This window comes from Candoia aspera, chromosome 18 (assembly GCF_035149785.1).
Source record: "Candoia aspera isolate rCanAsp1 chromosome 18, rCanAsp1.hap2, whole genome shotgun sequence".
In the NCBI taxonomy this organism is placed as follows: Eukaryota; Metazoa; Chordata; class Lepidosauria; order Squamata; family Boidae; genus Candoia; species Candoia aspera.
The window spans coordinates 8,581,148-8,597,897 of NC_086170.1; the positions used below are offsets into that span (position 1 = coordinate 8,581,148).

The 16,750-nt window shown below is 48.4% G+C and overlaps 1 protein-coding gene across 1 annotated transcript in view; it reads left to right on the forward strand.

The window, feature by feature from the left end:
• PLEKHG5 (pleckstrin homology and RhoGEF domain containing G5) overlaps nucleotides 1–3,777 on the forward strand; it is a 48,977-nt gene extending 45,200 nt beyond the window's left edge. Inside the window, exons 20-21 of the mRNA XM_063317504.1 lie at nucleotides 723–1,571; nucleotides 3,078–3,777. Coding sequence (XP_063173574.1) covers nucleotides 723–1,571; nucleotides 3,078–3,087 — 859 coding nt within the window. The 3' untranslated portion in view covers nucleotides 3,088–3,777. The remainder of the gene's footprint in view (nucleotides 1–722; nucleotides 1,572–3,077) is intronic.
• The last annotated feature ends 12,973 nt before the right edge of the window (nucleotides 3,778–16,750 follow it).

The window sequence follows — 16,750 nt, forward strand, 5'->3', positions numbered from 1 at the left end:
AAATTCAGGCACTTGGCAACTGGCATGTACAGTATTTACAATGGTTGCAGCATCCCAGGGTCACATGATCGCCATTTGTGGTTGCCATTCCCAGCCAGCTTCCGACAAGCAAAGTCTATGGGGGAAGCCAGATTTGCTTAACAATCACATGACTCACTTAACGACCGCAGCAAAAACAGTTGTAAAATCAGGCATGACTCGCTTAATGACTGCCTCACTTAGCGACAGAAGTTCTGTTCCCGGTTGTGGTCATAAGTCGAGGACTTCCTGTACTTGCACGGATGAATTTGTGGGCAGAAAATTTGTTTTCACAAAAGTCAAACTTGGGATGCCACGTTGGGCCCATTCACCATCTCCAACTAATGTAGTTTTTCACGATATATTACTTCGGGGCAGGGTGAATGTGTGGGGTGAAAAACCCTCATTCGTTGACTTTTGCACAAACTAATCTTCTGCCCAGTGGTCCCTGGGAGGAAGCAGAGATGAATACAGACCTATGCACTTATACACACATTTCTGTGCTGTGTGTTAGCTTTGGGGCAGTGGAATCCCTCTGGGGAAGCTCACTAATCAATTTCAGGCTCCCGGCTAGTCAATTTCAGTTGTTTCCCGGCTAGTCAATTTCAGTTGTTCCCAGCTAGTCAATTTTGGTTCTTCCCATCACCTGCACCTTCTCCCAGCTGCAGCATCATCGCCCTAACCCACCCTCTCCTTGGTTGCAGCCTCTCAGACAGTTCGACTGAGACGATCTCCTTGACGGTGGTCGAGGCCGGCGAGGGGCTCCCCTCCCCTTCCTTCGAGGGGGGCCCGTTCAGTTCGCAGGCAGATGAGTCGCCTGTTGGCCTCCACCCCGATCCCACCACACCCACCTTGGAGACAGGGGACCCACTCCCAGATGCCCCCGGCCACCTCCTGAAACCGGAATCCAGCCCCTGCCGCTGTTCCTCCGTCGACAGCGCCTACGGGACCCTCTCGCTCGCCTCCTTCCAAGAACTGGCCGACCCCCAGCAGCCGCAGGGGGGCACGGCAGCTGCCGAGGAGGAGGAGGAAGAGGAGGATGCTGCCCAGCCCTTGCAACAGGCTCGCTCCCCCAGGCTGCGCCAACAGACCCCCGTCCAGCTCCTACCAGCCAAGAGCATGGTGCTGAAATCCAAATCGGAGGCCAACCTCTCACAGTTGCTCTCGGCCTCGCTGCAACTCAGCCCAAGCAGGAGCCTCTCCGAACTTCCCCCCCCGGTTCTGCTGCCCGGCTACCCCCTGATGCAGGAACCCCAAAGCCAAGCCTTTGGGGGCATCTTCAGCAGCAGCAGCAACAACAGCAGTGCGTCTGAGCTCTCCGAAGCGGAGGAGGCGTCCTCGTCGGGGGTCTGCATCTCTCCAGGGAGGGCGGCCGCCATCTTGAGAGGGCCGCTGTCCCCCTGCTGGCTGGTGGAGGAGCTCCAGGGAGAGGAACTGTCGGCGGGCCAGCCGGCTTTTCCGGATGCACCGGCAATTCAGCACCGCAAGTTGACGTTGGGCCAGCTGTACCGCCTCCACACCACATTGCTCCTCAACTCCACGCTCACGGCCTCGTGAGTTGGGGGTGGGAGAGTGGTGGTGGGACTTGAGTGCCGGGGCTGTTCTGGGAGCGGAGGGGCCCTCCTGTGAGACAGGATGGGGAATTGCGGTGGTGTCAGCCTTGCGAGGTAGTCCAGACAGGAAGCACGCCCAGATGAGCTAATTCTACTTTATTGAAAGGTTACATTAGCAGAATTTTGCAAGTCTGAAAGTACCTCCCCCCCCACCGCCTTTACAGACCAAGACACTAGGGAGGGTCCCTTCTGAGACGCTTCCCATCCCCTCATTCCTGCTCCAGGCTCAGCTGCCTCTTATCTGACCATTGTCTAGTCTGTGGCTCTTCCTCCTGTCTCCCAAGGACATTCCCACAGCCCACTACAGGTGGGCAGCAAATGGAGATGGGAAATCAATGGGCTGCCAGAATGACCACAGGTTGCACCAGAGTGGAAAGGAATGTGTAGGGAAGTGGAAAATTCAACCCTGGGTTATCCCTGCTTTGAAGCGTTCACGGAGTGTCTTGGTTTCCTTTCTGCCAGCTCTGCTTTGTCTTCCTAGAAGCTGGAGAAGGCATGTGGGCAAAGGGTGCTTCTGCACTTACCCCCTTGCTCGTAGTCCCCAACCTCGCTTCCTCTCTCTTTTTTTAAAGAAAATTAAGGAATGTAGAGCTGACCTGGGAGATAGGCAGGGAATGTGTGGGGTGATCATTGTAGAAAAAGTTACAAGTCCTGGGAAAGAGGGAAGTGGGAGAAAGAGATTCAAAATCACCCCACCTTGATTTGGTTTGGTATAAGACGGAGTAGAGAAACTTGGACTATCAAGAATCTGTTGTTACACCCTACTACAGATAGTCCTCGACTTACAACCATTCGTTTAGCGACTATTCAAACAGCGCTGAAAAAAGTGACTTACGACTAGTCCTGGGACCTATGACAGTTGCAGTGTCCCTGCAGTCATGTGATCAAAATTTGGGCACTTGGCAACCAGCATGTATTTACAACGGTTGCAGTGTCCCAGGGTCCCACGATCGCCATTTGTAAGCTTCCCAGCCAGCTTCCAACAGGTAAAGTCAATGGAGGAAGCCGGATTTGCTTAACAACCACATGATTCACTTAACGACTGTGGCAAAAAGGTTGTAAAATCAGGTATGCCTCACTTAACAACCACCTCACTTAGCAACAGAAGTTCCAGTCCCAATTGTGATCGTAAGTCGAGGGTTACCTGTACATTAAGGTAGCTTTCCTGGAATCTCTGCTGTGCCTTTTTCTTGGCCTGGCCTGCCTCGAAGGGCCGATATCCATCTTGAAAGCCTGTCGAAGTTTCTCTCTACTTCGTCTTATACCAAACCAAATCAAGGCGGAGTCGTTTTAAGTTTCTTTCTCATGCTTTCCCAGAACTGAGTCATTTTTTCCCAAAGTCCCCTGTTAGTGCCTCGCTCCTTCCTTCTTCCATCTTTGCTCCTTCACATAATGGAAGAGAAATTCAAGGACGTAAGTAACATCTTATTTTCTCCCCTGTCGCAGGGAGGTATGAGAAGCACCCGCAGAAGAGGATCAAGGGCGAGAGAGACCCGCTCGCAGGAGGTCCAGTTCTGTAGCACCACCCGCCGTGGGCATCGGGGCCACCTGCCCGCCCCGAGCGGGTGGGCACGAGGACCGGGCACAGCATCCCAACCGGGTGCCACAACCCGGCCTGAGTTCTGTGTGTGTGCGTCGACCAGATCAATGTGTTTGCGGCAGCTGTGCACACTTGGGCCCGAGGACACGAGAGACAAGGGGCGAGTGGGGATGGGGGGGGAGTTGGCCCCAGCAACAGTTTTCCTAGATTTTTGCCTTTTGCATTTTTAGCCCTCCCTACAGCAGGTGAGGGAGTGAGAAGGACACCTAGGGTGGGTCTCCGCACAATCCCCGAACGACCACCCCCGAGCCGTATGGCGGGCTGTTGCTTGTCTGACTCAGCTCCTCCTCCTGTGGGGCTCCCCAATCACCCCAAAGCATCCGTCCCATGGCAGGAATCGAGCCTCGTCACTTCCTCTTGGACCTGCGCCCCATTGGCCAGTTTGTCATACTCCCAGCGCCACCCCGGCCCCCAAAAAACCAGCCTGCAGCAGGATCTTTCCCAACTTTGGCAAGAGTGCTGCGGGCACTTCCTAGTTCTCCTACAGAGGCCTCTCCGTGCCCAGCACTTGACGCAGGGTGCCAAGGAGGAGGGTACAGTTTATAACCTTGATCACCCTGGCGGGCAACGGGCCACCCACCCTGCCATTGTTTTCCAACACGGCTTGTCTTCCCATCCAGCAATAGAAAGAGCTCGCTTAGCCCAGAAGGGCCTCCACCCTTGGCGTGTTTTTTCCTGCCAAGGGGGTGCAAACTCAAAAGGAAGAGTGGGTAAGCCTTGGATGGGGACTTGGAGATCATCTAGACCAGCCCCCGCTTGCTCTTGGGGCGCTGGCGTGCCCAAACAGCAAGATGGCTTCCTGGCATCCTGAGATGTCGGGATCTTTTGGTGACCGCCCGGGGAGCTTTGCTTCTACACGGGGCCGGCTGTTTCGGAGGGAGGGAGGGAGGGAGAACCGGAAGGTTGGAGAAGGGAAGCAAGTGGGAATTCTGGGAAGAAGGAAAAAGAATGGGAAAGCAGGATCGTGCAGAGACGTTGAAGTTCCAAGGCGCCAGAGCAGTTTGCAAGAAGAAATGGAACGGCATCTGTACAGCAGCCTCGTGGAGTTAGGAAAAGGGCCTTGCCCGACATCGGGGCATCTTCAGTGAGGTTGATGCCCCGTGCCCACCCTCTGCTTGGCGACGTGGAGGCAGAGCCCCCTCGCCCTCCTTTTGCAGCTTCCAACTTCACGACAAGAATCGCCCCCCTTGTCCGGGTCCAGGGCTGACTCGTTTGCCATCCCAACCACCCCCGTGGGGGAAAAAAAAAGCATTGGCACCGCCTGGGACCGTTGAGCAAAGCCCCCCCCCACCCCCCAATATACTGGCCCTTCTACGAAACTGAGTTGGCCACGGGAAGCGAAGCCGGGCTGGAAGAAAGTTTGCTAAGCGTCTTCCCTAGCAAAACCCTCTTTAAATTCTGCAAGAGTCTGTTGTACTTTGTGTTGGCTTTTAAAGTTGCATATTTATTAAGCTCGGCTTCTCGGGTCTTTGCATTGTGCCCCCCCCCCTCCATTTTTCAAATGGGCAGGAGAGCTGATGTTCATCGTTCCTTTTATTCCGTGGCATGCAGTGAAGTGTGTGGTTCCCCTCCCCAAAGCAAGCAGTGGGGGGGATCTTGGTTTTGCACCCCCTCTTTTGCAAATGTGCTTGCTTGGCTAAGTGGTCACCCATTAAAGTCCGATCAAATCCTCCAAAGCTTTTCTATGATGGGGCAGAAAGGGGGTGGGGGGTGGAGCGTGGCGGGGTTTGTGCGCGACAGCAAGCCATCATGCGGGTTGCTGGGGTGGGGTTCAGCCTGGTGGGAAATCCGGTCTGTTGCGGCTTGCTTGGCAAACCAGGATGCAGGTACAAACCACCATCGCTGCGCTGAGTTTTCGCTTACGTGGAGAGGGCTTGATGATGCCCCTTTCCTTTTATGGAATTCCCCGCCAAAGATTCTTTGCATTTTGATTGACGTTATTTTGCTTTTCAGTCAATCCCAAAAACAAACAGGTAAAATATATATATATATAAACAATAAAGTTATAAAGGAAGGGGAAAAAAGGAAAAGATTAGGATGGCTGTAAAAGCGGAGTTAGAAATTCATACAGGAGGAGGAGGAAGAAGAGAAGAATCTCAGGATTAGTCAGGGTCATGTAGGTAGAGTCTCCCTGTTTAGAGGCAGTCTACCTTGAGCACAAAGTAAGTGATTCTGCTAGACCTACGTGTTGGCTGGCTTATTATGGGAAGTGAAATGTTGCACCAGGGCTGGTGGTGTGGAAGCCCTGCCACGAAGGGATGGACAGCATGCGGTGCCCTGAAGCATTTCTTGGAGGGGGGGCGAAATCTGGTTTTCCTGCTTGCTTGAGCAGAACTTTCCCAAGGTAGTCCTCGCTTAACAACATTCGGTTAGTGACGGTTCGGACTTACAACGGTGCTGCTTGCGATTGGTCCTCACGCTTACAACTGTTGCAGGTCACATGGTCACAATTTGGTCGCTTGGCACCCAGTTCACATTTATGACCCTCACAGCATCCAGTGGGCACGTGAGCGTCATTTTCAACCTTTCCGGCAAGCAAAATCAATAAGGAACCGCGTGATTTGCTTAACGACCACATGGTTCACTTAATGCCGGTGGTGATTCGCTTAACGGCTGCTGCAAAAAAGTGAAACTGGTCAGAGTCACTTAATGACCACTTAGCAACCAAAATTGTGGTCGTTAAGTGAGGACTACCTGTACAGCTATTTAGGACACTGACATAAATGGGGTGTAAGGTGCTTAAAAGCCCGCTGGGTCCCTGCCCGATGCCAACCACTTACCGATTTTAACCTATACTATCTCGGGCCACTGCCAAACTGCCTGCCCCCCTCTTTTTCTAGGAAGAAGAGGAGGGGGAAAAAAGAAACCCTTGTGAGTCAGCTGCTCTCTCCTTTGCTCAGAATTTCCACCCTTCCCTTTCTCCTTGCTTGCAAATCGCGTTCAAATGAATTTGCATCAGAGGTGGTTTTCTCTCTTTTCAAAGCAAAGTTCGCTGAGTCACCTTCGCACCCCCCAAATCAGCACTTCTTCCTGGAACCTCAAAGGCTGCTGAATGCATGGCTCCCAATCAGATGTCCGGTGGGGGGGGGGGAAACGGAGGGAGATGAAATTCAGGCCTAGCTTGCTCACTTTCTCAACGCCACCCACACCTTAATTTTTTTTTTTCCCTCCAACTTTTCAAAGCGTGCTCCCGGATTGATCAGCCTCAGACAGATAGCTGCGCTTTAATATATTTTTTAAGACATTTCCTTCCTCTCTCACTGCCTTAAAGGTTGCATTAGCTGGGCTGCTGTTCACTCTCTTCCGAGGCATCTGGGCGACACAGCTGGGACGTGGTTTTGCTGGGGGGGTTCCCAGGTGGGATGACACTGAGCCTCGGGGTGGGGCCGAGCACACTGTGGTCTCTTCTCCTGAACATGAGCAATGACCTGTGGGGGCCTCTGCACTTCAGCAGCTGCGGTAAGTACCAGCATGTGCCAGCAAACAGGCATGTGGTTTTGCAAAACACGTTTATGTAGATTGAAGAGCTGCCAGGCTGAGCAAGTCTCGACTGGGCTTAATTTGAAAAGGTTGAGGGGACAAAGGGGGATTCTGGTGGGCTTTTCCACCCCTTCTGCAAATGTTTGCTTTGATTTGTGCAGGAGGCTTCTGTTTTTCTGCCTCGTTCTCCGGGGGCTTAAGAATGGGGGTCTCATAGTGGGTTGGGCTCCACTGTTGAAAGGCCGTCTTCCCAGCTCCCCACTTGCCCCCTTTTCATTTGGGCTCTCTTCTTTTCTTGAAACCATTCTCTTAAAAAGCTCTCTTTAAATCTCTTTTTAAAATCTCTTTTTAAAGTCTCTTTAAAACCTTTTTTAATGTCTTCTTAAAATCTCTTAATTTTTTTTAAAGTCTCTTTTTAAAATCTTTAAAAATCTTTTTTTAAAGTCTCTTTAAAACCTTTTTTAAAGTCTCTTTTTAAAATCTCTTTTAAAATCTTTTTTTAAAATCTCTTTTAAAATCCTTTTTAAAAGCTGCTTTTTAAAATCTGTTTTAAAAACAATCGCAAAACCAACTCTCGAAATAGATTTTCCATTTGGATTTTTTTTCTTGCCTTGATAGAATTCTCATCCTTTTAATAAACACATGGAGAGTGGTGTTAAAAGGAACCCACCTTTTCTCACCTTCGGGATTTTGGCAAGGGAAGAAGATGGTTTTGTGAAATGGGAACAGGACAGAGAAATGGGATGTTGAACTGAAGGAGGATGCAATTGTTCTTTCTCAGAAATCAAAAAATTGAAATTATTCCTCTTTGCAATGTCTGGGCTTTTTTCTTGGAAAGTTAACTTAAACTGATGAAAGATCCCAAAATACATTCTTATTCATTCTCTGGGCAAGCTTTGGATCCAAAATGAGATGGCAAAACATTTTTTTTTTAAGAGTGCAAGTGCAGGGTGATTTTAGTGTCTGCCAGCTGTTGGAAAGAACCTTTCTTGAGAATCCACAATTCTCAAACCCCACATCTCAAGAGTAGAGGGTCACATTTTGCCCCTTAAACCCTTGCCCTCAAATGCACTCATGTTGATGTCAAAAGAAGACATGGAGATCTTCAAACAGAGTTGATTTGCCATTTATCTGAAATGCTTTAATGGGTTCTGCACCAAGCTGGGGGGGGGTTGGACTAGATGACCTCTGAGTGTATTCCAGCTCTATGCTGCTATGATTTACCCAGCCGAGTAAAATTTAAAAGGGCGCGCCTAAATCATCCGCTCCTAGATTCCTCTTCCTTGTTGCACCAAAATTTGATGAAAAATGGAGATTTCTACAGAGCAAAAACCTGACATTTGTGCCAAGTTCCCAAAGGAGAAATCTGACCTATTGGGAATATATTTGAAAGGCTGAGTAGTGATGGAGTAGGAACGTGCGCGGGGAGGGACAGATTTTGCAAGAGAGGCAAGTGTTGAATTGGGATAGCATGAACCTTGGGAAACTTTTTGAAGAATCAGAATTGTGGAATGGGAGGGGACCCCCAAGGATCATCTAGTCCAACCCTCAGCAGTGTGCAAGACAGCTGGTTAAGCCCTTCATGAGAAGGGACTGTCCCGTCTCTTTCAAACCACCAAAGATGGAGGACCACCACTGTTAGGCAGATCTTAATGTCAGGAAGTGTCTCCTTACATAAAATATATAAATTTGTTTAATAATAATAATGTATTTTGGGAGAAGTTTGATCACATACAGACACACCCCAGAGATGAATCCAGGTCTTCTGAAAAGCAGCTTAATTTCAACAACCGGGTTAAGTACCCTAGTTGTTAACATTAAACTGTTTTTTGAGGTTCTCAGTAGCGTCCCACCTTGGCTAAACGTGGTTCTTGGATCTGGAAAGGTTGTCCAGCCCTCCGGCTCATTTCGGGGGCCCCCCTATGGAGACGGCCAAACTATGTTGTGACCCCTTGAGGGGTGGGGGGGCAGGAGATTAAATAAATTCAGGAGCCAGTGAAAGGTTTGTGTATTTAACTCATGCTGGACATTAACAGGAGAAGCAAAATTTTAGCTGCCTGAATGCATGTTCATGGGGTTCGTGCATGCATGCACGTGAGCATGTATTTGCGCACGGTCCTCAAATAGCCACCAGTGTGTCCCTCTCCTCCCTAGGGAGCTGCAGTTCTGAAGACGGCCACTAGAGGCCACCAAAGACACAGGCCTGTGTTGCCCCCTGGTGGTCATCTGGATGAATGCAGCCCAGATTTGTAACCAGCCTCTCCTCTCCGCAAGGGGCTGGCAGAGAGGGAAGGGTCAGATTGGTTAGGAATAGGGATGGCATTTGGGATTGGGGGGCGGGAGCTTCAGAACAAGCCGGTTTCAATTCTCCATTTTTGGCTGTCCTAGAAGTCGCTTCCCTTTCGGCTTGCAACGGAAACGCCGGGGAGTTGGGTGGAGACGGTCGGTCCCATGCAAGAGGGGCGACAATGTGCAGGCAATGTGCCCCCTCCTTCTTTCCTGTCCCCAGAATTGCAGAGGCGGCTCTGGGTGGGAAAGGGTTAAATGTGGTTGGAGACAGTATTTCTGGAAGTGAAGCAGATTACAATCTGGAGCTGACTCTGCACGATAAGGATCACCTTGGGCAGGGCCCCTGCTGTGGGGTGACGTGTTTGGGAAATAGGATATGAACTTTGGTGCCCAAGTTGGGTCAACGGAGGCTCAAACGTGTCACACAAAGTGACGGGTGGGACAGAAATGGAAAAGGGGTGGGGGGAGCATTGTCCCACAGGAGATAGCCTTCGTGTCTTTTAAAAACTGCATCCTTGTTCTGGCTTCCCAGGATGATTTTTTGAAGGCCAGGTTTACGCTCCCAAAGGGATAGCACTAAAGGAAAGGTGATTGGGAGGGAAGAGGAAAAGAAAAAGAACAAATCTGGATACCGGCTGCTGTTAATTGCAACTTTCAGCGTGGCTCAAGCAATCTCCTTTCTTTTCTGAAATCGCTCCCGATTTTCCTGGAGAAAGCTTGTCCTTTGTATTTTTTCACCTCATTTTCACCTTATTTTTTATTGAAAAATATAGTCAAAGACCATTCCTACCAGTGCTAAATGTTGTTAGAAGATAACAGGTACAAACTAAGGGCAAAGGTAAAGTAATATAAAACTGAATAAAACATTTAAACTGGTAAAAATCGAATTATGGTCTAGATAAAACACCATTTGCACCTTCTCTAAGGCTGAGTGCATGCTATTCTGCTAACTATGGTTAGTTTAATGCAGTGGGGGAATCAAGCCAAGCTGGTTGGCAACCTGTGATTTCTGTCTTAGCACTACATAGGAATCCAGCCCAACATCTAGTTTAACAAACCATGGTTAAAACAAATCCAAGTTTCATGGGATGCAGAAAGATGCACGAAGAAAGGGAGAAAATGTGGCCAATCATTTCCTGGTTGGGGGGTGTATCCTGCAACTTTTATCTCAAGTGTAAGTTGGTGGCTGCAGGACATCCTGAGAGGCTAAGCGGTGGGGGACGCCACTTCTGTCAAGAGATAGAACCTCCATGTTCCAAGGCAGTATACCTTATTGTAAACACTGTACATTTTTGCAAGCATAGGCAGCCTTTCAGGGTGGTCGACCCCTCTGAAATTGTGTGAAATAACAAAATATCTGTCACGGGGAGGTTGCCTGTTTACGGAGAAAGCAAAGTGGAGCTGTTCCTAGTTCTCTTCCCACCCCTCCAATCTTCTCCAGTGCACCCTTGGGCCTCAGAGAAGGTCGGTATAAAAAAAGTAAAGACTGGGCGCATTTTGAAATCATGCAGCATTGGGGGAACTCTGTGGAAGAAGAAGGGGCTTCGGGCAGACTCCGTCTTTATCCCATCCTTTGGGCGCAATTCGAAACGGACGCCGGAAAGGAGGGAGCCGCCCCGGGAGAGGCTATGGAAAGAGGACCGTTTGGATGACCTTCCATCGCCCTGTGCGGCCGGGCCCCCAACCCTCCTCGTGCTCAGCTGTAGTTGGAGGCAGAGGGGCCTTCCTTAAACTGGACAAGCAGCTGGGGAAATTGCTGGAGGAGGAGGAGAGGAGGAGGAAAAAAAGGAGGGAGGGAGGGAGGAGAGAAGGAGAAGGAAGGAAGGAGAAGGAGTGGTGGAAAAAGAAGAAAGAGGAGGAGAAGGAGAAGGAAAAGGAAAAGAAAAAGGAGTGGTGGAGAAGGGGGAGGAAGAGGGAAGGAAGGACGGGAGGGGAGGAGGAGGAGGAGATTCTGGCCAGCCCCCCCACCGAAGCCCCCTTTCGAGCTCCCTCCTCCGGCCCCTTCTCAGCGGCTCCCAGCGCAGCCAACCCGGGCGCCCCTCCTGCAGGGCGGCCACTTCCGACGCCCCCGTGCCAGGAAGGCGCCTCGCTCGCCCGCTCGGGACTGCCCGGGGGCTCTCCCGGCGGGGGTGCCGCGGGCACACTTTCGTTCCCGGCTGCCCTGCTGATTGCCAGGCAGATCGGGGGCGGCGGGGCGGGGGAGAAGGTGCCCCCCCCAAAGAGGAGGGGGCAGAGCGGTCGCGGGTGCTCAAAGCCAGGTGATGGTTTAGACGCGTTTCTGACCTTAAGGCTGCTGTAACGGGGGGGGCGCTTAATGAATCCACCCTCCCAGGTCCCCCCCCCACCCCGGAAGCTCGGGAAATTAAAAGGGAACAATCTTTTGTTCTTTCTCCCCAGCTCCTGGGACTCTGGGGTAGACTGCTCTTGAATGGGGAGGCTCTCCGGAGCTCGGACGGCTAACAGCCCCGAGGGGAGGGGAGGGGGTCGAAAAAGTGAAGAGAGTGTCTGCGACCCAAGCCCTGCCCATTGTTAAATGGGCGCTGTGTGTACAACAACAACAACAACACAACAACACAACAACACTCTTTCATTGAAGCCACCTCTTGGTCTTACGAGAGAAACAGGGGAGCGCGGTGCCATTTTTAGATGCTTGGCAGAAGAATTTTGCCTGGAAATGATCCGGTTGGCACGAAGTTGGCACCAGTCGTGTTGGGGACACCTATACATGTGCCAGGCAAGCTCTCCAGCCTGTGCAAGGGACTCATTGAGCTAATCCAGACTGGATTCACGTTGATTTCACCCAAATCTTTTGGGGATTAAACCAGAGTTTCTGAACCTCAGCCCCTTTAAGAGGTGTGGACTTCAACTGGGAAATTGGCTGACTGGGGAATTCTGGGAGTTGAAGTCCACACCTCTTAAAAGGGCTGAGGTTGATAAACTCTGGATTAAACCGCCCTGGTTAGCTAACTCTCTCCCTGCTGTGCAAACAATTTAACTGGATTAGTTGATTCTCCGCCCTCCCAAGACTGAGATGAACTCTCTTTGACTCTCCCTAGTGGTGGCAAAGCAGAAGACTGTCCTGTTAAATACCAATTAATCATATTTATTCAACTTAATTGTTGTTGTTGTTGATTCATTCAGTCGCTTCGTGGCTTCATGGACCAGCCCACGCCAGAGCTTCCTGTCGGTCGTCAACACCCCCAGCTCCCCCAGGGACGAGTCCGTCACCTCTGGAATATCATCCATCCACCTTGCCCTTGGTCGGCCCCTCTTCCTTTTGCCCTCCACTCTCCCCAGCATCAGCACCTTCTCCAGGGTGTCCTGTCTTCTCATTGTGTGGCCAAAGTATTTCAGTTTTGCCTTTAATACCATTCCCTCAAGTGAGCAGTCTGGCTTTATTTCCTGGAGGATGGACTGGTTGGATCTTCTGGCAGTCCAAGGCACTCTCAGGATTTTCCTCCAGCACCACAGTTCCAAAGCATCGATCTTCCTTCGCTCAGCCTTCCTCATGGTCCAGCTCTCGCAGCCATATGTTACTACGGGGAGCACCATTGCTTTAACTATGCGGGCCTTTGTTGTCAGTGCGATGTCTCTGCTCAACTATTTTATCGAGATTTTTCATTGCTCTTCTTCCAAGGATTAAGCGTCTTCTGATTTCCTGACTGCAGTCAGCATCTGCACTAATCTTCGCACCCAGAAATACAAAGTCTTTTACTGCTTCTACATTTTCTCCCTCTATTTGCCAGTTATCAATCAAGCTGGTTGCCATAATCTTGGTTTTCCTGAGGTTTAGTTGCAAGCCAGCTTTTGCACTTTCTTCTTTCACCTTCATCATAAGGCTCCTCAGTTCCTCTTCGCTTTCAGCCATCAAAGTGGTATCATCTGCATATCTGAGATTGTTAATGTTTCTTCCAGCGATTTTAACTCCAGCCTTGGATTCCTCAAGCCCAGCATGTCGCATGATGTGTTCTGCGTACAAGTTGAATAGGTAGGGTGAGAGTAGACAGCCCTGCCATACTCCTTTCCCAATCTTAAACCAGTCCGTTGTTCCGTGGTCTGTTCTTACTGTTGCTACTTGGTCGTTATACAGATTCTTCAGGAGGCAGACAAGATGACTTGGTATCCCCATACCACTAAGAACTTGCCACAATTTGTTCTGGTCCACACAGTCAAAGGCTTTAGAATAGTCAATAAAACAGAAAGATATGTTTTTCTGAAACTCCCTGGCTTTTTCCATTATCCAGCGGATATTGGCAATTTGGTCTCTAGTTCCTCTGCCTTTTCTAAACCCAGCTTGTACCTCTGGCAATTCTCGCTCCATGAATTGCTGAAGTCTACCTTGCAGGACCTTGAGCATTACCTTACTGGCATGTGAAATGAGTGCCACTGTTCGATAGTTTGAACATTCTTTAGTGTTCCCCTTTTTTGGTATGGGGATCTAAGTTGATTTTTTCCAGTCTGATGGCCATTCTTGTGTTTTCCAAATTTGCTGGCATATAGCATGCATTACCTTGACCGCATCATCTCGCAAGATTTTGAACAGTTCAGCTGGGATGCCGTCGTCTCCTGCTGCCTTGTTATTAGCAATGCTTCTTAAGGCCCATTCAACCTCACTCTTCAGGATGTCTGGCTCTAGCTCACCGACCACACCGTCAAAGCTATCCCCGATATTGTTATCCTTCCTATACAGGTCTTCCGTATATTCTTGCCACCTTTTCTTGATCTCTTCCTCTTCTGTTAGGTCCTTGCCATCTTTGTTTTTGATCATACCCCTTTTGGCCTGGAATTTACCTCCAATGTTTCTAACTTTCTGGAAGAGGTCTCTTGTCCTTCCTATTCTATTGTCTTCTTCCACTTCCACGCATTGCTTGTTTAAAAATAATTCCTTATCTCTTCTGGCTAACCTCTGGAATTTTGCATTTAATTGGGCATATCTCCCCCTATCGCTGTTGCCTTTTGCTTTCCTTCTTTCTTGGGCTACTTCTAGTGTCTCAGCAGACAGCCATTCTGCCTTCTTGGTTTTCTCTTTCTTTGGGATGTATTTTGTTGCCGCCTCCTGAACAATGTTGCGGACTTCTGTCCATAGTTCTTCCGGGACCCTATCTACTAAGTCCAGTCCCTTAAATCTATTCTTTACCTCCACTGTGTGTTCCTTAGGAATATTAGTGAGCTCATATCTAGCTGATCTGTGGGTCTTCCCTAATCTCTTTAGTCTGATCCTAAATTGTGCAAGGAGAAGTTTGTGATCTGAACTACAGTCAGCTCCAGGCCTTGTTTTTACCGACTGTATAGATGTCCGCCACCTTCGGCTGCAAAGGATGTAATCAATCTGATTTCGGTGTTGTCCATCTGGGGAAGTCCGTGTATAAAGCCGTCTCTTAGGTTGTTGGAAGAGAGTGTTTGTTATGCAGAGTGAATTGTCTTGGCAAAATTCTATCAGCCTGTGTCCTGCTTCGTTTTGTTCTCCCAGGCAAATGCTTACCTGTAATTCCAGGTGTCATTTGACTGCCCACCTTAGCATTCCAGTCTCCCGTGATGAAAATAACATCTCTTTTAGGCGTGTTGTCCAGTAGGTGCTGCAGATCCTCATAGAACTGCTCTACTTCAGCTTCTTCAGCATTTGTGGTTGGGGCGTATATTTGGATCACTGTGACGTTAGATGGCTTGCCCTGAATTCGAATTGAGATCATTCTGTCGTTTTTTGGGTTGTATCCAAGCACTGCTTTAGCCACTTTACTATTAATTATGAAGGCTACTCCATTTCTTCTGTGGTCCTCTTGTCCACAGTAGTAGATCTGGTGGTCATCTGATGTGAAGTGGCCCATTCCAGTCCATTTCAGTTCACTGACGCCCAGAATGTCTATCTTTAATCTTGTCATCTCACCAATAACCACATCCAATTTGCCCTGGCTCATAGATCTTACATTCCAGGTTCCGATGGTGTGTTGATCCTTAGAACATCGGATTCGCCGTTCGCCACCAGCACCGTCGGCCGCTAGCCGTCCTTTCGGCTTTGAGCTAGCTGCGTCATCACGTCTGGGGCTAGTTGAGCTCATCCTCTGTTCCTCCCCAGTAGCATTTTGACCATCTTCCGACCTGGGGTTCTCATCTTCCGATGGTATACTGACATATCTCTGGTTGTACTGATCCATTTAGTTTTCACGGCAAGAATACTGGGGTGGGTTGCCATTACCTTCCCCAGGGATCGCATTTAGTCTGACCTCTCTGTTGTGACCTTCCCGTCTTGGGTGGCCCTTCACGGTTTAGCTCATGGCATCATTGAGGTGCTCAAGCTCCAGAGGTAACGATCCTTTGCTGAAGTCAACTTAATTGGGTGAACCTAATTATAGTCACCCAGACTCTTAAATTTTGTAATAAGCTTATTTATTATAAATAATAAATTTATTTATTTGTTTGTTTGTTTTTATTGGGTGAGCACTTGGTCCATACTTGCCTGCATCCTTAATTCTTTGCATTTTTTGAAGTTTTACTCTTTGGCCCCCACTCAGTCCAGCTAATCTGCCATCAGCGATGAAACCATTTTAGGTCAAACAACGATAGCCCAAGATATTTAGGAATAAACCATGTTTCAAAGTTCCACTGCTGAAGCTAACTTTGCTGGAAAGGGCTTGGTCCTGGGACTGCATGGGGCACCAACTGCTGTTTATTTCTGAATTGATCATTGTGGTATTTATTGAAATGATAAAGGAGCAGCCTTGCAATCATTTGTCAGGGTTGACAGTTATGAAAAGAGGTTGGGCAGCTGTTTGGGCAAAAATTTAGGGATTTCCCTGGGACATTCAAGATTATAAGTGGAGCATGAGAAGTTAAAAAACAAACAGAATTACCAGCCTCAGAACCCACACAAAGTGGAATGAATATTCTTTCCTATAATTTTTGTAGGCAAATTAAAGATCAAACAGAAAACTGAAAATTAAAAAGTAATTAAAAGTAAAAATTTAAAAAATTTAAAAAGTAATTAAAAGTAAAAATTTAAAAACTTAAAAACTTAAAAATTAAGTTTAAAAATTAAAAATTAATTATATGAAAAAATTAGTAAAAGAAAAATTAAAATAAAAAATAAAAAAATAAAAATTTAAAAATTAAGTATTAAGTATAAAACAGATTTGCTTTGGATTCACTTAACGACCACTTCACTTAGCAACCAAAATTCCCGTCCCAATTGTGGACATTAAGCGAGGACTACCTCTAGGGAATAGCCTAAAAACTGATCTGTTTGGTTAATTTGCATGTTTCTGGAGGATTCTGGAAAATGTGAGCAGAAGGACACTGTGACCAGCAGTCGTGATCTCATTGGCTCCAGGCAGTGCCTGAGAATTCATCTATTTTTTTGATTTGCATATTCTTGGGGAATTGTGGGAAGTGTGAGCAGAAGGACACTGTGACCAGCAAAGAAGTTGGGCTTGATCTCATCAGCAATAAATCTGACTTATTTGGGGAATTTTTGTGTTGTTGGAAGGTTCAAAGGGATATAAACAGCAGAGAAGCTGGACTTGATGTTGTTGGTGATCTAATGTTTGATCTATTCAGGTGATCTGTATATGCTGAAAAGTTTTGGGAAATGTGAGCAGAGAAATGTCTGCCTTGACATCTATGTGGATGCGTTTATTCATTTTGTTTCTGCTTTTTCTGCCCAGGAGAATCTTGTTAAAAGAGTCTGCAAGGGAAGGAGCCTTGTGGAGTTGCATAATTTTGGGGAAACACAGAGATATGGATAAGCAGGGCAGAA